The 24219-nt window shown below is 43.7% G+C and overlaps 1 protein-coding gene across 1 annotated transcript in view; it reads left to right on the top strand.

The window, feature by feature from the left end:
* SLC39A11 (solute carrier family 39 member 11) overlaps positions 1 to 24219 on the top strand; it is a 360418-nt gene that overhangs the window by 177921 nt on the left and 158278 nt on the right. The window contains exon 6 of the mRNA XM_063081195.1: positions 23611 to 23781. Coding sequence (XP_062937265.1) covers positions 23611 to 23781 — 171 coding nt within the window. The remainder of the gene's footprint in view (positions 1 to 23610; positions 23782 to 24219) is intronic.

The following is a 24219-nucleotide window of genomic DNA, read 5'->3' as shown; positions in this document are numbered from 1 at the left end:
CATAAAACTTTTGGGCATGAGCAGAATGCAGCAAAATTCCTTGCCAGTTCATAGTAAGGATAATCTTAGTCCCAGTTTCCATTAAGCTCCTCCTCATTTACATTTGAGACCTGCTTAGAATGGTCTTTACTGTCCATATTTCTATTAGCATTCTGGTTATCACGTTTTAACTAGTCTGTAAAACATTCAAACTCCCCTCGCCAGCATCGAGGCTTTCCTAACCTGTTTCTCCAAATTCTTCTAACCTCTGCCCCATACCCAGTTCCAAAGCTGCTTCCACATTTCCAAGTATTTGTTATAAGCAACACTCCACTTCTCTGGTACCAATTTTCTGTATTAGACAATTTCTGTTGCTTGTAACAGAAATACCTGAAAGTGAGTAATCTGTAAAGAAGCAGTATTTATTGCTTACCATTGCAGAGGCTGGAAGTCCGAAGTCCAGGTAGCACATCTGGTGAGGGCCTTCCTTGTTGGTGACTTCACCAATACGAGGTGTCACTTTTTGAGATGGTGGATGGCTTGAGGAGAGGGATAACTCCTCATGTGCTGTCCTTTTAAAGCCCTCAGAACCATGACCGTGACTTATGAATCCATTCACTAGGGCATGGTCCTCACAATCTAATCACCTCTTCAATGCCCCACCTTTCAATTACCATAATAGGATTTCCCACCCTCCTAACACTAGTACATGGACTTTGGGGTAAATAATTCAACCCACAGCACTTGTATTTATAGAATTTCACCTCCTGCTGTAGCTCAAGGCCTCATCTTTGCCCCCAAGTGAACAGTAACACCTCAAGGCCGTCTCTGAACTGGTTTTGGTGTTCAGGGTTTTGGTTTACAGTTTCTTCCTCTTTAATGATTTCCTTCCTTTCTTGCAAGCTTATATTTGCATTTGAAACATTTGCCTTCACTTTAGGTATTTGTAAAGGGAGATGTTGGTTTACTTTTATCCTTAATCTTGCTGGAAACATGCATCTCTCATAGAAATTTAAATTTACAATGCAACTGTGCTTTAATGTTCAGTCATTAGCTGGGTCCTGTGTGTCCTCTGCAGGGACCAGCCATTGTTCAACATCTCTTCCTGAAGTGTCACAAATTCATGTCTTTTTCAAGACTTTGACTTGACATTGCCATGAATTTGACAATAAAGAAAAGACAAACAGGTGTTCACAATCACTGAGACTGATGTAAACAGTGAATTTGGACTTCTGTTAAGTTATTAGGCAAGGAGGGGATTTTTGATGCAGGAATAATTTTTTAAGTGATGAGCTCATCAGTAAATATTTTTGGATTATGAGCATGCTTTCTTTCCTGTTCCACCTTGCACCTTGGAGAAAACTGGGAAAACAGATGTTTTAGTCTGTTTTTGTGTTGCTATAACAGAAATACCTGAGACTGGGTAATTTATAAAGAACAGAGATTTATTTGGCTTATGATTCTGGGACAGCTGCATCTGGCATGGGCCTAAGCTGCTTCTACTCATGGCAGAAAGTGGCAGGTAGCCAGCTGTGGTACAAGCAGATCACATGGCGAGAGGAAGCAAGAGAGAGAGATGATGTACCAGGGTCTTTTAAACAACCAGCTCTCGTGGGAACTAATAGGGTGAGAACTCACTCATTAATCCCCCGGGGAGATCATTAATCCATTCATGAGGGATCCTGCCCCACGACTCAATCAGTTTCCAATGCTGCCACATAGAGGATCAAATTTCCACATGAGTTTTGGAGGGGACAACACATCCAAACTCCATCAATAGGAAACTGGAAAACAGCAAACAGGAAACTGGGGTAAAGATCACCCTTGCTACAAACTGGCAAAGAACTTGGCGACATTCTGTTCGTGCCCTAAAGTTTTACGAAATTTGGAACTTAAAGGTGCTGAACAAGGGCATTTGGCAGAAGAAATTCCCAAGCAGCAAAATATCCAGGAAGCTGCAATAGGCTATGCTCAGTTATGGTGGCAAAGGCATGACATAAAGCCAGAATTTATAATTAAAAGAGAAACAGAGCCTAAAGATTAGGAAAATTTGCAGCCTGGCTATGTGGGAGAGAATCAGAGAGCATTTTCAGGAGAAAAATGTAATGGTGCTAAGGAGATTAGTACAAAAGAAAGAGACTGTCAAGAGAAGGAGAAAAAGGCAGAGGCCTCTGAGGCCAACCCTTCCATTACAGACCGAAAGGCCTATGGAGACAGAATGGTCTCGAAGAACAGGCCTGAAACGCCCCCCATGGGCTCACTGCTCAGGGCCACCTCGGTGTGCTGCTTCTCACACCAGTACCCCAGCTGCTTTGGCTGCCCCAGCTGTGGCTAAATTGACCCCAGGTGTGGCTAGACCTGCAGCTTTGGAAAATATAAGGTGGAAGCTTTGGCAGTGTCCATGTGGTGTTAGGTCTGCAGGCTTGCAGAATGCCAGAGCTGTGAAGGCTTGGGAATCTCCACCCCAATTTCAAAGGATGTATGGATAAGCCTGGGGACCCAGGGAGAGATCTCTCACAGGGGCAGAGTCACCACAAAAAGCCTTCACCGGTGATGCTGAGTGGAAACGTGGGGTCAGAGTCAGCAGAGAAACCCCATCAGCGCCATGCCTCATGGAGTCAAGAGAGCAGGACCACCATGGGGACCCCAGAGTTGTGGAGCTACCAGAGTACAGCACCAGCCTGTGAGAGCTGAAGCATCACCTGAGACCAGGAAAGCCATAGAGCTTTCCAGAAACCAGAGCTGCCCAAGGACTTGGGGACCTGACCCCTGCAGTGTGCAGAGGAGGTCGAACATGGAGTCAAGGTACATGATTTGCCAGCTGTAAGATTGAACGCCTTCCCTGCTGGGTTTCAGACTTGCATAGGACCTGTTACCCCTATCTTTTGGCCTAGTTTTCCCTTTTTGAATGGGAATGTTGCTGTCGTTTGGATTCCAGCATCCCCAACCTCACTGAAGCTTAAATCCCTTGTGTGACTGTTGAGGGTGGGAAATCCGACTATGGTAATTGAAAAGTGGGGCCTTGAATAAGTGATTAGATTCTGAGGACCATGCCTAGTGAATGGATTAAAAATGGTGGTCAGAGGTGTGACTCTGAGGACTTTGAAAGGAGAGTGCTGTCTACTCTGCCATTTCTGCCCTGTGAGACCCCTGGGTCGCCACCACCAAGTTCCTCACTAGATGTGTTCCGTACACTGTGGACTTCCCAGCCTCCAAAACTGTAAACAATAAATGTTGTTTTCTTATAAATCACCCAGTTCCAGGTAATTTTGTGGCAAGCAACAGAAATGGACTAATACACATGTACCCTGTGCTTGTCCTACCATTGTATCTTGGAAGTAGAAAACTTGTTTTGATTTCACATGTGGGACTTTGAACCTTGGAATTTTGAGTTGAATCAAGTTAACACTTTGAGGATGAAGTGAATGTATTTGCATGTGAAAAGGACATGAGTTTTGGAGGACCATGGGCAGAATGTGGTAGATTGAATTTTGTCCCCTCAAAGTTTAAAGTGTTGGAGGCTTGGCTCCCACTGTGACAGTGTTAAGAGGGTGGGAAATCCTATCATGCAGTTGAAAGGTGGGGCCTTGAAGAGGTGATGAGATTGTAGAACGATGATGTAGTGAATGGATTAATAATGACAGTCATGGACATGGTTCTGAGTATTTGAAAATGAGACCACATGAAGAGTCTCTTTCTCTCTCTCTGCTCCACCATTTTCTGCCATGTGAGACCCCTGTATTGCTGTAAAGCTACCAAAAAAGAAAACCCTCACCAGATGTGTTCCCTGGACTTTGGGCTTCCCAGCTTCTGAAACTGTAAGCAATAGATTTCATTTTCTTATAAATTACCCAGTTCCAGGTATTTTGCTATAAGCAATGGAAATGGACTAATATACCATTAGATGTCCAACCACCTTTAGCTGAGCTCAGCCTGCCCTACAAAGAACGAATCTACGGGAAAAGGCCAGATCTGTTGGTTTACAGTTCTCACAGGGTGAATCTTGATTCACTCATATCAGAATTCCCTGGGTTACTAGAAAAAAATACAGATGCTCATGTTCTGTATTTGACTTTCTAAAACCAACTCTCCAGTGGTCGGGGCCAAGGAATCAGCATTTTAAAACTCTCTAAGTGATTCTCAATTATATTAAAAAATGAAAAATGGGCCCTGGGGAGGTGGTGATGCATTCCCAAGAATTTGGGGGTCAAACAGTTTCCTTTGAGATGGGTAGATGACTAACAAAGAGAGCCTTGGGATTGTAGGTTGCTTTGTGTAGGTGTGTGGTGTTGGGGAGGGGATGCCCTTTGGAGATGTTTTGTGTGTGTGTGTGTTTGCTTGCTTGTTTGTTTTTTTGTGAGGAGAGGGCTGGTTTAAAGCCACTTGGTGACATGATTGGAAAGGGGGAAAAGAGGAATAAAGAAAACCTAATTGAGCATTAACTTCTTTGGGGTTTGTGCTAAAACATTGCCTGGATTTCAATTAAGCAAGCACTGTCTTCTGCATCCCCAGTTGATCATGGGTTGCTATGGCAGCAGGCACACTACCATCTGTAACCCACCCCTGCTACCTGCCTCTGGCATGGGCAATTCTACAAGCTTGGCCGAGCCAAGACTTGACTTCCCTGCAGACTCGGGGCTGCAGTGGCACAATGTGGGACAGATGTCAGTTGGGGGTTCAGAATTTGCCACATGGTTTATGATTCTGGCTACCCTGTAATAGCTTCAAGAAAATGTGCCAGGGAGCTGTGTCTAGGCACGACATTGTGTTCCCACTCCAGTGCTCTGGACTGGATTTGAGAATCTTGTGAGCAGAGACATCACAGGCCATCTCATGGGCAGAACCCATCCCTAGGCCACCTGTACTCGGTGCTCACTCCCTCAGTGTCTAGGGTGCAGGTCTCTCCATGGGTTTCCTCTGGGTCCTCCTCAAGCAGTGTCTGTCAGAGGCAGCTCCACACAGGGACTCTTGCTCTTGTGCTGCCCCTGGTTTGGTAAATGGGGGAGATTATGGAATCTGTCATGCTAAGAGAGGTGGCAAGAGGAGGAACACGTTCTTGGCAAAAGGGGATGTGTTCCATTTGGGGCAAGGTGAGTAAAGTAAGGATACAACCTCCAGGAGAAGATCGCAATTGAACAACTAGCAAGAGGTGCCCCTGACACCTTCCACCAGCCTAGTGATGACCACTGAGCACCCCAGGCTTCTGAGCCAGGGTGGTATGGGTCAAGAGTTTCAGCCACATCCCACCCCCAACATCTGCAGCCAGTCCTGCAATGACCACTGAACCATCTCAAGAAGTGCCCCAGGCTCCTGAGCCAGGGTGGTAGGGGTTGAGGGCCTTAACCACGCTCCCCTGACACCCACAACCAGCCCAGTGACAACCACCAAGCTGCCACCGGAAGGACCCCAGGCTCCTGAGCCGGGGTGGTGGGGGGCCAAGGGTTTCAGCCATACTCCCCTGACATCTGCATTCAGCTCAGCGACAACCGAGCTGCCACTTGAAGCCCCCTGGTCTCCCCTACTGGAACGAGGGGGGTGCCACAGGTCTCAACCATGCCCCCCTCCCTCCTCCCCCTCCCACCCTATTTCCCTCCCCTTTTCATTCTCCCCCGACTCCCAACTGCTCTGCAACAATATCTTAGAATGTAAAAAAATAATATTAATAAATAAATTTTTACAAAATATGAATGAATGAACAACAACAACAACAACAAAATTAGCAAGAGGTCTGGGACTCCAGCTTGGGAGTCTGTTCTTAATGGGTTTGCATTAAGTCTTTTCCTAGATCCATCTTTCTTCTCTGAATTGTTATCCATAGTGCCTGTCACTCCGGCAGACTCCTGAGCCCTGCCCAGGTCGACGGTGGATTCCAAGAATCTGTACTTCCTTCAGGCTCCCCAAATGCTTTTTTGGTTTTTGAATGCTCAAGTTTGAGAAGCACTAGGCTCAGAATCTTCTACCATCTAGCTATTTACAGACTGCTCCCAACACACACGGGACTCAGCCTCCCACCTCTCTTTGTATAATAGGGACTCCAGGGGGGTTGAGGATACCTGCCCCTCCATCTTCCAGCCCTGTGGTTCTTTACCTTCATGGACAATACTCCTCTGAACACCATCAGGAGACTGTACTTCTGAAGCCTTCATTTTCAGCAAGACATCTCTGCCTTTAGCTGAGGCCGAAAGGAGCTCTCACCTGCCACGTTGCTCTCCTTCTCTAAGCCTTTGCTGGTGGCGTTTGCTTTCCATTAGGAACTCAGTCATTCTTCATGTGTCCCTTGTGGTCCCTGTCTGAGTGGGAACCGTATGACAAAGTGCACCCCCTGCCTGGCTCATTTCTGCTCTTCCCCATTCCGTCTTGTGATTGCACCAGGCGGTGTCCACCTTGAACATCAGGGCAGCCTCCTCTGTCCCCATACTGATTTATAAGTCCCACTCCATTTGATTTCTACTTTCTTTTATTCCTGTGATCTCAGAATCATTTTTAACCATTTTAATCCTCTGTTAGCTCCAAGAAACCTCGTGTCAGCACAGACATCTTTTTCTGCCAGCCTCCCTTCTGACCCAACGCCTCTGGCTCAGACAGCAGAGGGCCTAAGAATTCAACCTCCCATGCTGGGAATCCATGTGGAGCCCTCTCTAAGTCAGGGGGCATCTCTGTGGGCATAGTGCCCACTGTGTTCGTTAGATAATGACGGCTGCCCTTTGAAAATGCAGTGGCCCCCAACTTGTTGAAAAGTGCTAGAGACAGAAACGTGTTTCCCTTGCTGGGAGCTGCCTCCTAATGGGTTGATTCATTTTTTCCTTTCCAGAAACCAATTTTCCTCCTGGCCATTTCTCTTTTTACCTGTGTTTATGGACAAATCTGCAGACCACAGAGTGGTGCCTGTTCTTCCTAGCAATTAGCTGTCTAATGCTATTTCATTAAACCATTAAGTTTCAATTTCCCAGCTGAATTTCTAAAAGCCACCTCATACAATTTTTGAAAAAACCCACCCTGAAAATGGAAATATAATAGCTTAATAGCACTGAGTATATATTATGTATGTATATTTTATATAGATCATGAATGTACTTATGTATATGTGTGTACATATATTGTCTGACTATTTATATCTATCCACCCTTCTGTCTATCTGCCTATCTATCTATCTATCTATCTATCTGCCTATCTATCTATCTATCTATCTATCTATCTATCTATCTATCTGCCTATCTATCTATCTATCTATCTATCTATCTATCTATCTATCTATCTATCTATCTATCTATCTATCTATCGATCAATCATAGTCTCCTATGGATAATAAGCAGCCAGTGAGCATGCTTCAGGGATGCAGTGACCTACCTTATCCTCATCTCTTTGGTTGTAACATTTTTTAGGAAGGGCAAACAGGTATTAATATTAGCCTAAGTAAACTACATTGGAAGAGTAAATATACTATAAAAAAAATAAAAGAAAGAAAAGAAAGAAGCAAAAGTTACTTTGTATTCCCAGGCAATATAGACTATCTTAAAGGGCACTGGCCCCCTCCTTTTATTGATGGAAAGTCTCTATTATCTTTAGCAGCAGGTGATGCTTTCTGAAAGTTGAAAATGTCAACATGATTGTAGAGTTTTAAGAAATGTTCACATGATAATCAAGGCACATTTCTACTCTGCTGACATGGAGAATTGGGACTTGATGCTACTTGAAAATTCTGCACCAAATCCTATCATGATCTAGTTTTCTCTCCTCTACCAAGGGCCTCCTGCCCTTTTGGATTTAAGTTAAGAATGGATTAGGTGCACTACATGTGCCATTAGTCTTTTATATTTTTATCAATGAAATTTAAGTTCATGTGGAAACTGCAGAAATGTGGTTCGCATTGCCTTTGTTATGTGCCAGGCAGGTCCTGGACCCACTCTCATCTATTCTCCACAACAATTCTACAGGGTAGGTGATATTATCATCCCCATTTAGCACATGTGGAAACTGAGGCACAGAAGTATCAAATGACACCTCCAAAGAGGTGTGACTGGGAAATGGTAGGGCTGGGACATGAATGTGTGTGTGGGCAGGAAAACGGCTGCTTGAAAGTGAGTCCTCCATGTCAATACCTTGGATACAAAGGGAAAGAGAGAAGCTCTAAGAGGTAAGGAAAGAGGCTGCTGTGGGCTTTTCACTTGTCTTCCTGACTTGTGCCTGTGGGGAGGACTGGATGCCATCGGCCAGAAGGCAGCTTAGGCTTCTCTTACTATGCCCCTGCCTGCACACACCACTGTCCTTTGCTTTGATTGACAGTCCCCAGAAGAGGATCTGGAAGAACTGCCAGTCTAATAAACTGTATCCAGGTCATAATCTGCACACAGGCACGCACATGTGCATCTTCTGTCTCTCTGTCTGTCTCCGTCTTATTGTAGCTTTCTTCCCTGTTAATCCTGGTGAGGGAAAGTGGGGGCTGGCATCCTGTGTCTGAGTCACTTTTACTGATCTGCTGAATGGGAAGGTGGTGGCAAAACCAGCAAACTAGCGAGAAACCAGCATGATCTGCCAGGAATTCCCACCGCCCCTCTAGTAGTGCCAGCGAGGTTTTCTTTCCCCGCCCACCCTCAACTCAAACCTCAGCAGAAGTTTGCCACAGTACCGTTTGACTTGTGTTCATGAGAGCACCCAGGTTGGGAGAATGGTTAATCTTCATTAGTTTGGACCTTATTCTCGTAGAGGTTTTTATTTTTTTCCTTAGCTGTGTGGGTGGGTGTTGAAGTTTACCTTTGCACTGTCTGAGATGTTTCTTGAGTGGATTAATAGCATGAAAATATTGCTGCTGAAATATTTAGCTAATTAAGAAAAGAACTTTTAAAGACAAACATTTAGCTTCACTTACAGATGTATAATTATTTGCATCTTGATGATATGCTAATTTCTCCTTACTTATGAGGCCATGCTGATTAGAAATGAAACCACCTACTCCATGAATGTTCACCAGAGTCTTCACTTTCCTTGCAGGTCGTCTTAACACAGGGCTTCTTTTCTACCTAAAAGAATACAGGTGTGCCTGCCCATAGCGGGTTCTCTGTAGCAGAATATACTTTGTGATAACCTCTCTCTCCTCCAGAAAAGGGCCGTCTCCTCTGATCCTTGTAGAATGTTGATCCTTGGGTGGACCTAGGCATTTCAATTCCTTGGGGAGCAGAAAGACTTTGCAATAATTCTCATGAGGGCCACTGATGACCAATAGACATGAATCTTAAAGGGATCTTAAAAGTCCTGCTTTTTTTTTCCTTTGGTGGCTGGCCTGTACAGGGATCTGAACCCTTGACCATGGTGTTATCAGCACAAAAGTCCTGTTTTTAAAGGTCTGTGTCAGGGATCAGCAAAGTACAACCTGCAGACCAAATCTGGCTTGCTGCCTTTTTTTGTAAGTAAAGTTTTATTGGAACACATACACACCAACTCATTTGCATACTGTCTGTCACTGTCTTTTATATTACAATGACAGAGTTGAGTAGTTGCAACAAACATGGAATGACCCACAAAGTCTAATGTATTTACTGTCTGGACCTTTACAAAAAAAATTTGCTAACCTTTGATCTATGTGTCCATAAAATAGGCCTTTGGATAAATAAATGTTGGTCAATGAATAAGATAGGATATTGTGGAATGAGGCTCTTAACTTTAAAGAAGATCATAAACTCCCTAAAAGTTTGTGCAAAATGTTCTGCGTGGATGTGTGTGGACAGTTTTACAGGAAAGAGCATCTGTTGGCTTTCATGATTCATTCCGCAGGTGTTCAGGTAGCTGCTATATGCCAAGCACAGTGCCAGGCACAGGAGACAGGCTTGTCAGCAAGACAGACTCAGACCTTTCATCTTGGTATTTATGGACGTAAGAGGCGACAGACCCAGAGACAGATGACAGATAAATGATGGATTGGAAAATTAAGTCAGGCTGCAAAAAGAGACACCCCCCACCCCCCAACACACACAAGTTCTTTCTAATATTTAAGCTGAGCCTGAAAAAGGAAGGGCTCAGAAACTGCACATAAAGAAACATTTACACCACAGACGTCTCAGAGTAAGACGGCCCTTTTAAGTTCAGCTAACATTTGGCCAATTTTTAAGTGGCTATTTATGATTCCTGTCCAGCTAGCTTTTATTATTCTAAGCACCAACGCTCACTAGAGGACTGGACGTTAACTGGTTGTACCTGACTTTGAAATAATTTGAACAACGAACACATCTTTTTTTCTAACAGAAAAAAATCTTGAGTATGTGTTCTTAGTTCTCTGCTTGGTACTGGAAATTCTGCACTGTGCCCATCTTAACTACTAGTAGCTAAAGGAAAATTTGTTTGAGAACCACTGGTACCGGAGAATATTTAATGATGTGGCATATGTTCATGCTTTATTGCTATGGAAAATCATGTTTTAAAATTCATTCGATAAAATGTGTGTGTGTGTGTGTGTGTGTGTGTGTGACCATCTATACACAGACGTATCCAGTATAAGTTTAAAAAAGATTATCGTTAGGATTTTTTAAAGGTGGTCACCTCTGGGTGGTGAGGGATTTTTAGTCTTTCTTTGTGCTTATTGCTATTTCCTAAAATTTCTCTCATGTATAAGAATTTTTGTATAATCAGAAAGTATTTTAATAAATTTTAAGAGAAAGCAATATGCCAAGCACAGAAAGAGAAATACTGCATGTCCTCACTCATAAGTGGGAGCTAAAACAAACAACCAAAATTGAAAAGAAACTAAGAGACAATAATGTACGTTGAACTTTCAAAAGGAGAGAACAGAACTGAGGTTATCAGAGATGAGAAGAGGGGTGGTTAATGAGAAATTGGTAAAGGGCCACAAAAAAAGATAACTTTGTGTAATGTCGAATATATTAATCATCCTGACTTGAGCATCACGTATTGCACACAGGTATTGATATTCAGCATGGTATCCCACAGATATGTGCAATCAATTATGTTTCAATTAAAAAAAAATAAATAAAAATTGAGGACACAAAGAGACATCAACTCCTCTGGGCAAATGAATTTGCCCCTCATTTAGTGAACGTTCTTATTCTATGAACAGCTGAAACGTGCTGTCCCTGAAGCTCATCTTGGGGAATTTCTTGGCCTGGAAGAGAATTATATAAACACTGGCACAGGAAATACCCTCTCTCTCTGATGCAACCAGGACTAGTGATCGTTTAGACCAGCTGAGTCTGAGGCTGTCACTACCCTGGAACGGGCAAATGTTAGTGCTGGAACGGGCCCTGAAATCTATCTAATTGGGCTCATTTACAGTTGCAAGAAGCTAAGACCTTTGGAGGCTGCAATCTCCAAATCCTTTCCTAGGATTGCACGCAGAAACCTGGAGATAGAGTTGGCTGGAGAATGCTGTGCCATGGGTTCCATTCATTTAACTGTGTCTTTCTAGGGGGAGAGGAAGATCTGGTAAATGTAGTGTAGGAGTACATCGAAGACATGAATGTCTCAGGACATAAATAAGGCTCTCCTATGGTGGCTTTTCCCCTATTCCTTCCTTCCCTTTCCTTCTCCTGCTCCCACTCTAGTTGCTTAGCTCCCAAATTCCATGACTAATTTGGGAGTGCCCCTTCTCTCCACCTTGTGGGTCTTGGTAGAAGACAGAACCAGCCCTTCAGGATAGAAGTTGAACTTCCAGACGTTCCCTTTCTTGAGCTCTCTTGCAGTGACAGGTGACCTTGGCTTGGCAAGTCAGATAGACCTAATGGTGGATGGGGCAGTGATTCCAGCAGGGGGGGCCTTCAGTGTCAACCACCTAAGCTGAGGCATTTCATCTCCAGCCTTGGGGACAGAGGTGCTGCCCCAAGGCTGTTGTGCTGGCATTTTGTCTGAGGAACAGGAAATCCTGGTCTCCTTTGGCCCTATGTGGGTTCCAGGGTGGGTCCTGCAGCCTTCCTGGGGTGGTCCCCTGAACCCCTCTGTTCCCTTCTGATGAATGAGTGGCTGATAAACTCTCCCCGCTGACACTGGACTTACAATTACATTCACATTACATTCTAGGCAAAACTGCAGCTCCCTTGGCCTGCTTGTAACAAGAAGAGGCAAAACCTAAATCTTCAGGCATGTGCTTGTCTTTTTCTTTTTCTTTTTTGTTGTTACTTCCAGCGGTTATCCTGTGTTTGGTGTCTATTGTTTGCATCCTGAAAAGCAAGCAAACCCATAACCTAAGAAACGTCCATGGAATTTTGGTGCCTCTAAATCCATGTTAGTACCACATTTTCCTCTTAATTATGTGTCCTTTGACAAAAGAAAGATTCTTGTTTTCATTATAGTTTACAGAATATAATGCTATCTGTACATACCGGCAATATGCATAGTCTCTTGATTGTAGCAACTAACAGTTTTCATTGATATTGTCATGGTTTGTTTCCTGGCCACCAACTCCTGGGACAAGAGAAGAAAAAACAGGAGATATAAATAGATGGATTTGATATATAGGCTTAGGGAAGATGAAAGAATGCCTTGGGTGGGAGGAATTTATTTTTCTCTCAATTCCTCTGCTGGTGATTATATTTCCTTGTCTATCCCCCTGTGATAGCTCATATCCTCAATTAAAAAAAAAAAAAAAAAAGGGCCGACCCCATGGCGCACTCGGGAGAGTGTGGCGCTGGGACTGCAGCGACGCTCCCGCCGCGGGTTCGGATCCTATATAGGAATGGCCGGTGCACTCACTGCCTGAGTGCCGGTCACGAAAAAGACCAAAAAAAAAAAAAAAAAAAAGGATTTTTATTTGATATAAGGAAGGATGGTTTCTCTCAAGGCAATTGAATTGCTTTTCACTTTCTAGTCTTAAATTCTTTTTCCAAACTGTGTGTTTGGAAAAGAGTAACGTGCATTCTTAGGTGCCCAGGTATAACTAAGGGTCAGTTATATCCCTGTCTGTTACCTTGAGACACCTACTTGGGTGGTAATAGTTGGACTGAATTATATTTAGGTGTAGAAGAAGCGCCTGGACTACCTTGTAGTTAGTATAAAATGGTGATTTTCAAAATTATCTTCAGGTGTGTTGCAGGGGTGGTTATGGGTTGTGTAATGCAGATTTCTGAATCTCTCCAAAAGCTTTAGTAGCTCCAGGGTGAGGTCCAGGAATTGGCGTTTCAGGAGCTCCCACCAGGACACTGCAATGGGTGGTCTTCACTGCAAGCTCTTAGTTCTTATTCTCAGGATTAGAGAAGGTGGCAGAGCAGCATTACCTCAAAGGGGAAAGGGAGCTGAATGACGATTGAGTTAATGTTAGCAGCTGGACACAAGCCCTGACGTAGGCACTATTCTCTTGTCCACCTCTTCCTAGAGCTGCTAATTTACAACCATTTGAGTTAAGTGAGGGGTTTCCATCCTTCTGGGGGAGGTTGGGAGTTCTTTGCAAAACTCTTTATAGGCATTGGTGTTCTCCAAATTGCCCTTTCTCTAAAGAGTGTGCTAGGACTTTTTTTGGAAGCAAATGTCTTTTGCTGGTGGACCCTCCAAAAGCTCTGATGGCCTCTCTGCCATGGGGCATTTGTGTGAAACGTGCCTGTTCACGGTGGGCTAAGATGAAGTTCAGAGGCAGCTCTGGAGCCCGCCCGGGATTTATCTTCAGACCACAATGAACTCATCAGGAATGAGTTCATGATCATGAAATGCTTGTATGTGCCTTTAAAATAGAAGAGCTAACCTGGTAGGTAGACTTTTAATATTATTGGACATTTGGGCTCTGTTGCCTGAGAATGAAAATTACCTTACTTTAGACGCTTGGAACAATGAACATTTTAGTGGGTGGTTCGCTTAATGGATGAGACATCTTCAGCTAATGGTGAGCCCATCTCTTCCGATGTATGTTTAATTTTCACCAGTTATGCAGATGTATTTGTATCTGCGTCGTCGCTAAGCAATTGCTTATTCATAAGCATAGAAGGTAAGGCAGGGATGACTTTCAGAGCCTGGAAAAACACATACTGATTGAAAAGACGAGGCAGGTGTATCTGCCTTCTGACATCGGCAGAATTTGGCCCTCTGATAATCACGTGACTCATGATCATTAGAATGATAAATGGAAGCATCTGTTGTCGTTAGAAGGATTGTAAATAAATTTGTGATTATGTTTCTTAAACTGCTTGAAGGCTGGTAACTAAGCATAATAAATACTCCAGTTATTTTTGGTCTCCAGTGGAATCTCTTCCCACCTTGGGTCATGCCTGGCCCGTGCAGCACATTCCTGATAGGTTTTACTCAGAAAAACCTCTCAGTGTGTGCTTGCTTTCAGACTAGAGTGCAATCAGCCTGCCCAGCTACTACCCCCATAGAACTCAGGCCCTAGATTGGGCTCAATTAGGGTTGTTGTATAAAATACAGGATGCCGGGCCGGCCCCGTGGCTCACTCAGGAGAGTGTGGTGCTGGTAGTGCCAAGGCTGCGGGTTCGGATCCTATATAGGGATGGCTGGTGCGCTCACTGGCTGAGCGTGGTGCGGACGACACCAAGCTGAGGGTTGTGATCCTCTTACCCGTCAAAAAAACAAAAACAGGATGACTAGTTAAATTTGAGTTTCAAATAAATGATGAATACTTTTTAGTATATCCCATGCAATATTTGGGATATACTTATGCTATTATTTCTGTTTGTTTTATCTGAAATTCGAATATAACTGGACCCCCTGTCTTTTTATTGACTAGATTTGGCACCTCTAGCAAGAGTCCTGTTCACAACAGATTCTTTCTGCTGTGTGCACTGTTTACAAAACTGCTGTGTTGATTCCAAGAATCCCAGGGCCGTGGGGGCAAAGAAGACTGGGGAAGTGATTTTTCAATATTGAGAGAGAAAATTACTTTTTGGGGCCATACCATATAGTATCATAACTAAAATGGATATTTTTTAAAAAAAAAGGGCATTAAAAGTTCTTGAGGAATCTCAAAAAGGAATAATAAAAAAAAAAAGACAATTGAGGCTGAAACTCCAACGTGGTCAGGTGGATACATCTGTTTGATGTTTAATAATACCTGCTGCTTTCAGCTAGGTATAATTAGTCATTGACAAGCTTAAGTGGATCACAGGAAAATTACCTGTGTCTGTAAGGAATTAGCTAATCATATTATCATTACTTAAAGAGGCCTCACTTAGGCAGAGGGCATTTCACAAAAGAGGGAAGAAATGTGCTGAAAATTTTTCAATTTCACTTGTAGTCAAAGAAATACAAATTAAGGGAAATGTCATTTCCCCCATAAATGAATACATTTATTTTTAAATGAGAAATACCCAGGGTTGACTAGGAAATGGTGTGATGAGAATTTGTACACTCTGCTCAGGGGTGTGTAAATAGCATGGCCTTTCTGGAAAATAATTAGATAAATGCACCAAGGCCCTTTGATCAACAGCTCTTCTGGGAACTTGGTCCAAATTTCTGATTGTTTATGGGGTAAAGGTTTTACAGGGGTATTTACAAAAAAAAATTTAGAAATAGCCTAAAATGTCCAGTGGTATGAGAATGTTAGTAATAATTTGTGTTGCTTGAAATGCTTGTAAGGGTTTTTAATCATATGGGGAAATGCTTATGTGGTGTTTGGTGGAAACAAAAAGCAGTCTACCATGCTATGATATACCTGCTGTGTAAGACCACATGGAAAAGCACAGAAGAAATACAAGAACCTTTAACTATTACCATTTTTTAGGTGGTGTGATTATGGGTGACTTAAACTTTCTTCTGTATACTTTTAGGTTTTTCAAGGTTGCTTTAATATGTATTTATACTTCTGTAATCAGAAATAAGGTTATTGACAGGAATATTTTGTTTGGGGTGTTTGCCCAGGGACAATATGGATGGATGCAATAGCAGATCAGCCCTGCCTTGGTCATTTAAACCCATTAATTTGATGAAATTTGGTGGATTTGAGGACACTGTTGGGTGAGTAGCCCGGTAAAACTCAGAGAGGCCAAGCGAATGTTCTAGGGGAAGGAACCATGAGCATGGGCATTATTTCCCTTCCCTCTTCCCACTCTCTTGCTAGTCTACTGCAGGTCCACCTTGCCAGTGCCTGACACTGGGGTCACAGCTCAAGTGCCCAATGGGTTCTAAAGGTGAAGACATTGAAGAATCAAAATCACCTCCTTGAAAATCCCTTTCTTCCCTTAAAGTACCAGGACTTGGATTTTCAGAAGATTAAAAGCCAAGAACAAACTTTTTTTGTTTTTCTCGATTTCAGTAGAAACCTCTCCTTTTCTGCGAAGTTGAGGTCAAAATCAGTTTGAAGATGGAGTGGAAAGTGGAAAGAGGGCAATGGGTAAATAAAGGGAATTTTCTCTTATTTATTTTCAGGTGTATAGCTTTGCCTTTGCATGTGTGAAGTGCACATGTTGATAAGGCTCCACTGTACTGTAGTTAAGTTTTAGGAAACCAATTGCTGGCCAGCAGGTTAGTTACAAGTAAGCACAATGAAAATGTTAAGGATCTTTGCCCAAAGATTCCCCCATCTGCAATAAGAACTTTTCCCCATGTGCCAAGCTCTGTTTCCTGCGATAGGTCCAGCTCTTTTACATGTTCCAATATATGTGTATATGATTCATGAAGCCTTAAAACAAAGAACTAGTACATAAAGGCAGAAGTGTCCTTTCCCAGGGTGGTTCCCATTTCGGGTGGGAGGGAGCAGAAAGACTATGCCTTCTTGTGGCAAGAGGTAGGCACTGCACCTTTTAGCATCTGGAAAAGAAAGTGATTACAGATGCCCCTCAACTTACAACGGTGTTCTTCCCAATAAACCCATCCCAAGCTGAAATTATCAGAAGTCAAAAATGCATTTAATACACCTAACCTCCCGAACATCATAGCTTAGCCTAGCCTACCTTCAACGTGTTCAGAACACTTACGTTAGCCTGCAGTTGGGCAGATCACCTCACCCAAAACCTATTTTATAAGTGTTGAATATCTCACTTAATTTATTTAATATTGTATGGAAAGTGAAAAATGGAATGTTCCTACGGGTACTCAAGTACAGTTTCTTCTGAATGCATATCGCTTTAGCACCATCACAAAATCGTGTGGAACCATCTAAGTTGGAGACATCTGTAAACTTGAATTTAAAGAAGTGGTTTTGCAAACAATAGGCTCAGAACTAAGAAAAATGCCCTAGTGTCATTTAAAGTTAGAATCACAGAGGCTGAGAAATTGAGAAAATATGTCTGTGGTTTTAGTGAAACAAGTGAAATATGAAACGGAACATTAAGAGGTGTAATCAGTAGTCACAGGGAACGGTAATTGTGCTTTTTATGTGCCAGGAGCATGCCAGGTGCTTTCCATCTATTTTAGTTCTCGAAACAACCTTACTAAGTAGATGTGGTTAATTAAGCCCATTTTACACAAGGAAACTGAGGCACAGAGGCAGCATTTGCCTTAAGCCTTATGGCTAAGAGTGACGGAGCTGTGGTCTCACAACATACAGCCTGGCCCCTGCTCTTGTTTTCTTCGCCTTAATGACACACTCGCTGCAAAAATGCAGAACATAAGTGCACATGAACTAGACAAGGGGTAGGGACAAACGAAAGCAATTGTGTCAGGGATACGGGGGACTTTTGCTCTTTGGGAAATGGTCTTGGAAGTCATTACATCTTTACAGCTCTACAAAAAGGAAACGGTATCAGAACTGTGGATAGGTTTAGAGACAGTCATGGGCTTGAGTTTTGGATGTCTCTGAGCTGCAGGGTCTTCTGGCAGCACTAAGACAATAGCTCTGACTCTCTCTTGAGTTTCCATGTGACTGTTAGGAAGGTCTCTGTGGAGGACCTGGGTTTTTGTAGGTGCCAAGATTGACACTAACCAATGTTGAGTAATTATGTTCAAAATCAGCATTAATTATATAAGGGAAATCATTCTAATCCCAAATATAATTAAAGAACTAGAACCAAATCCTTAGCAAGCATTGTCACATTCGTGTTGCTAATGGAATTTCTTCCCCCAAATTATGCCGTCTCTGGGATATAAGAAGGAAGGAAAAATATAGGTGATTGGATCCTCTTCTTCCCTACTTTTGATTGGCTTTTTGATTTTGTTTGTGTGTTTATACCACATAGTGAATGTATATCACTGGCTACTATTCACTTTATGTTTTGTAACAAGGGTTTAGAAAGGATTTTTCCAGGGATGTGATGTTTTCTGCGCTTAGCAGATGAGGATTTGTCTATTTGTGTTAATCCAACCAAATCATCTTCAGTGATGTCTTGGGGATATTGTTAAAGCTCTCTCATGGCTGGTGATCTGTTAATTAGCATTGCCGTATTCATTGGAGGCCTGAGCTTCCAGCACTGGGTCTGTTGGATTCAGCCAGTTACATCATCACAGGGACCATGGACATTTTGTGTTCCTTCTGCGACTGGGCCCACGGGCTATGAAAACGAAGGTTAATTCAGCATTTATCTAGCAAGATGTTTTCAGTGTGGGGTCCTTGAATCCACAAGGATTCAAAAGTTATCTTAAACGTGTTATTTGAAACGTGTATTTTTTGCTGGAGAGAGGATCGTAACTTCCACCGTATTGCTGATCCGAAATGGCTTAGAGCAGTTGACTGCAGGGCCTTTCATTTTGGGCAGGGGGAGTGGGAAAGGGGGGTGTGGGGAGCCAGACCCTGAAGGAGGGAACTTCCCCAGGCAGTGGGGTTTGCTGACAGCCCCCAGGCTTGTGCCTGCCGGACCAGTGTCTTGTTTATGCTTTATCATAAGATGTGCTGGGATAAGAATGACGTCCTCCGTTTTAGGGAAGACGAAATCAGGATAACAGGTGCATCAGATAAGGTCACCTGTGATTCTGTGGGAAAAGTGAGGCTGGGACTTGCTGTTCTATGTGGTTCTCATTTTCAAATGTAGCAATGTGGTGCTTCTCCAGGACAGGCGGAGTGGGGAGGATGACAGGCTGAGCCCCCACAGTGGGTCCCCTCTTTGTGTGGATTCTTAGATGCTCGATGCTAAATTTAATAAAATTAAAAAAATTTTCTTTCATTGAAACATAGTTGATTGTACATGTCTGTGGTGTACAGCATTGAACATCAGTACGTATGTGCGATATGTGATGCTCAAATCAGGATAATTAGTATATTCAACATTACACATTGAAAAAAGAATTAGTTTTTGGATGGTGGGCAACTCTTTTTTTCTAATGGCAAACTGTTTTTCCTACCTACCTTCCTGAAAGAATTATAACCCTGAGTTCCTGGCTTGCTGTTGATAAACATTTTCTGCTTACAACTGCTTTACAGTTAGAAATACTAGGTCTAGTGGCTTAAGATATGCTGTTGTCATGGAACGTTTTCAGGTTTATCTAAGAGTGGGAGTGATTATAGATGAGATTTCCTGTGGGACTTTCCCCTCTGGTGTCACGTAATGAGAGCGCACCAGACCTTGCAGCCCTCTTAACTGCAGTGGCAACTCCCACTTACCCTTTCTGGCGAGCAAAAGAGCAGATCAACCCTCCTCCCTGCCTTCTCCCCATCCCCAGTCAACCATGGGGCCCTGGTTAAGAAAGGGACCTCTGGAGGCAAAGGACCTGAGCTGATTCCTGAGCCCACTGTGGACTGGCTGTGTGACCTGGGACGAGCTACTTCACCTCTCTGTTTTTCAATGTCCTCTTTTGTTCAAGGGGACCAATCTCTGCCTCATGGGCTTCTGTAAGGATTGACAATTAGTTGAGGGTGAGTTCCCAGCATCACCTGTTAGCCAGTGTTGTTGACATTGTTTTACATTTCTGAGTTTGACACTGACCGTTTCATCCCTAAATGCCCTTCCTACCCGCTTTGCCAGACCCTACTTCAAAAGCGCCTAAACTTTTCCCATATCAAGGAATCTTGCAGGATTCTTATCCCTCTGGCGCACCCTTACACCCCAGAATGTGCTTGGCAATTGTCTCTACTCACCGGTCGTTCTTTGCCCCACACTAGCATTTTACTGGATGGGTATGATGGGTTAACTAGCCCTACCCGAGGAGCCCAGTAGATTCATTGCTCGGGATGCGTCTGCTCTCTGTGATGATTTATTTGGGCTGATCTTCCTCGTTGCAGACTCATTAGTGACTGTTACCAAATGGTGGCTTATTTAACTTTCAGAAGTATGTCAGGCATTCACACCCTCCCACTTCCCACTAGGGAAGGCACCCATGTCAGTTTTCTCAAGTCAGGACCCAAGCCCAGGCGTGCATCTTTGCTTCAGTTAATGACTCTTCACGCTTCTCCATGTTCCTATTAAACACAAGCGTGTTGCTGGAACTTGATAATGGCGCCCCCCATCTCCCCAACTCTGTTGCTCTCTGTGCCTTATCTGCAGCAGATTCAGAGTCGGATCCTTTGGTGACATTGGCAAGAACAAACACAACATTCAGTGCTTGTTAGAGAGTGTGCGTTTCTGCTGCCCCTTAGATTAAAGAAATGTATTCGTGTCTTCCGTGTCTGTCTCATAAATCATAAAATCCATAAAGGAAGGGGGTATTTTAAAAAATTTTTGCACTTATCAAGTCCAACTGGAAAGCATTTAAGCCAGGCCTGTGTGCTTATAGTGGAGGCAAGGAATCAGTAGTGTTCACTGACTGTTCTAGGAGAGAGCTGAGTGATGTCTGCCACAACCCAGCTTAGTCTGTAGACAGCACTCTGGACTGCTTGGCTCATGTCTTCAGCATTTATGGGCTTGAAATCTCAGGTGTTTAATTCTGTTTCCCAACCTGTCTCTGTAGCCCGAGTCATCCGAATATTGTCAGCTTAAAATCATGAAAACCCCTTCCCCTATGTGTGTACAGAAACACATACATGTGTGCAGACATACACAAAGGTCACCTAATATCAGAGGCAAGAAAGGTACCAGGTGGCAGCATGTGTATCTGCATACACATACATGCACACCCGTGCACACACATGTGCATGCATACACACATGCACATGGACATGCACGGTGTAGGTAACACACAGCGAGTACTGAGCTTCACCTTGTGTGAAGATTGCCTGGGAGGAATTGCTGCCCAGCTGAGATGGTTGCATTCTCCAGAGGCCAGTTTCATGAGTCAGGGCTACTGACCATTGGGTGGCCAGCATCCCTGCATTGTGGAGGATCAGGTACAGGCTCCCTTTTCCTAATGGAACTGCGATTCAGCTGTTAGTAAGAGAGGACAAATTGGGAGCAGGGAGGAGTGAGTCTACCTGCCCAGTGGCACTTTCTCATCCCTCAAGCTGTCCTTGCTTGACTCGGGTAAACAAATACAAGATGATTTTCAGAAGAAGATTTTTTTTTTTCATGGTTTTGAAATATAAAACAGTATTCCTCCTAGGCAGTTCATATGAAAAAGAATCAAAGATTCAATCAAGTTAACATAGTGAGATTCTGCTCTTTAAATGGAGGCCCCAGAAGGCAAGACAAACCACCTTGCCTTGTTTTACAACAAGGGTAAGGAGGCACTGGACCAAATGTGTGTGGTCAGGAAAGTGAAGGGGTCCTCAGAGTTGACCTTTGTTTCTTCATTTGGCTTTGGGAAAAATTTCCCCCAACTTTTAGCTTAGAAATGAGAGTTTTTTACGTGTGGAAACTTTGGGAGCTGGCTGTTTGGCTCACTTGGTTAGAGCACGGTGTTGCAACACCAGGGTCGTGGGTTCAGATCCCTGTACTGGCCAGCTGCCAAAGAAAAAGAAAGAAATTTTGTGAATGGAAGTGGGAAGTAGAAATACCACGGAGGGCTCCCTCCCATCCTTCTGACTGAGGATGGTTAACTTTAGCGATATCCCCAACAGACCAGGTGTCACACCGCTGCTGTGTCCCATAGTCAGGGGAGCATGTAACTTATCATCCAAGCCAGGACACTTTAGAGAGTGAAAGGGGACACTGATAATTCCCCTGGGTAAGCAAGCCCAGACTGGGATGTCTGGTTGCCCTTGTCATAGGAGATCCTAAACACATGTTCTGGTCAGCTGTCTGTGACATGTTATAAGAACAACTTTAGCCAAAATAAATTTAACGGAATTTATTTGTGCATTAAAGTTTTCAGGACCTGGATAGCACTCCAAACCGGGAGAGGTACAGAGAGCTCCAGTGCGAAACGTGGGTAGTGAGTTTGTACAGTCTGAACAGGAAATAAAGTACAGAAATAGCTTGATTGGTGACAGCCAGGCATTTGCCTTATTTGGACATAGTCTAATCTGTTGGCTGCCTGTGATTGGCTGAAGCTCGGCTGCTTGTGATTGGCTGAGACATGGTTATCTGTTACGAAAAATATACTCCTAAGTTAGATTTTGGTTTGTGTACTTTCTAAGTTAGTTTGCAGTTCTCTGTGCAGGAACTCCGAATATAGAGACAGCCTCAGGCCCATGGCCTCCTGCCTGTTTAGTTCACAGACGGCGCCTCCCAGGTTTTTATTTCCTCTCCTGATAGAGAGACCTTTAGTTCTGTTTGTGTCATCACGTGTTTAAGATTCTCTCGAGACCAACCTCCTCCAGGAAGCCTTCCCCACACATCCATCCCACGCCGTAAATGGAAGTCTGGATGCCCGACCTCACTCTTGTCCTCCTGTATTCCAGATCCATGCAATTTGCCTTCATGGGCAATAAACAGATAACTTTAGGGGACCATGGGTATTTAGGACAATCTGGCCCTAAGAGACGACACCCTTCAAGTATAAACCAAAGAACTGAAGCTCTCTCTCTCTCTTTCTCTCTCTCTCTCTCACACAAACACACACACACACACACACACACACACACACACACACACACACACACAGAAGGGATTTTTAAAAAGGAGGATTAGCTCTTGAAACCCAAGGGCTGGGCACTGAAGTTGACCCATAAATGTCCCTCGGCACCTGTTTGAAATTTGTCTGTTTCTCTCTCTTTCCCTCTGGCTGCCTGGCTTCCCCTCTCTACCTGTGGGTGTACATCTGCTCTCTTCTGTGTCTGTCAGGCTGCCTCTCTCATTCCACTGTGGCACAGCTGCCCTGACATGCCAGGATTCTTCAGATTCAGCACCTACACTGGAGTCACTGAGTCTCCCTGGGGAGGGAATCTGATAGGCTGAGCCTGGCCTCTGAATTTGTTCCCACAAGTCAGTGTGACCACGAGAGGAGGGTCACATATTAGGTAATTCTGTAGGGCTGTGGGAGACAGAAAACATAATTCTAAAAATAACAATCAACACGTTCAGCGCGCCGTGTGTGTTCTAAGCACTTTCACGCACTCTCTTATTCTCACAAAACCCTTATTACATAGGTATTATTATTATTCTGTTTTTATGAATCAGCAAACTACAGTACAGACAGGTAAAGAAGCTTGTTTAGCAGCACACAGCTGATCAGTGGCTGAGTCAGGAAACAAACCAGGCTGTCTGGTTCTGGACTCTGTGTTCCTAATCACTATTCCATGTTGCCTGTCTGAAACAGACATTGCTAGGATACCGTATTTCATCTTTTGTACCCTTTTTCATACCCAAACATTGGGCACTGAATGTCTATTCCATGCATGCTTGACGAATGAATGAATGAGTGAATGAATGAACAAAAAACAGTCTACAGGAAGTTAGGGTGTAGAACGTTCCCCAGTCTTGAAAGCCTTGTCCTGCTGCTGTCTGCCCGAGTGCCAACGTGCACGTGCTCAAAGCGCTCTTTCCCCGTCCCTCTCTTTTTGCTCAGACAAGAGTGAGAACGGCGAGGCGTATCAGAGGAAGAAGGCTGTGGCCACCGGCCTCCTGGAGGGCCCTGCTCCCGCGGTGCCTGCTCGGGGGAACCTGACGCAGCCTGGTGTCAGCAGCTGGAGGAGGATTGCACTGCTCATTCTGGCCATCACCATACACAACGTTCCAGGTGAGGCCTCACCCTTGATCCGCAGCCACCAGCCTGCAAAAGGGGTATGGGCGGGCAATTGCCACACTGGTCCTTTTTGGAGGGGAGTGGAGGTGAGAGTGTAAATCTTTCTTGACTTTATTTTTTGGATTACTCATTGGGGATTGATCATTGTATGCTAAAACTTCCCATTCTGGTTACTTTAAGCAACTTCTTCTGTTTCTACCTATGAGTTCCTTTCTTTACATATTTGATACAAAGTTCTTTGGAGCATACATTTATAACTGTTATATGATTAACAAAAAAATTAATTAAAAAAAGGACACCTTTTATAAATACAGGATACCTCTGGTTCTTCTTCATGCTTCTTGAAGATATCAAATTAAATACAGTTTGATACGGATGTTTTCCCTACCTGCTTTCTTCATGCGGGCATCTTTTTGAAATGTTCTTACCAAC

Source organism: Cynocephalus volans, chromosome 16 (assembly GCF_027409185.1).
Source record: "Cynocephalus volans isolate mCynVol1 chromosome 16, mCynVol1.pri, whole genome shotgun sequence".
NCBI lineage: Eukaryota > Metazoa > Chordata > Mammalia > Dermoptera > Cynocephalidae > Cynocephalus > Cynocephalus volans.
The sequence above is the reverse complement of the archived record's forward strand: the minus strand, read 5'-3'. Positions and strand labels throughout refer to the sequence as shown.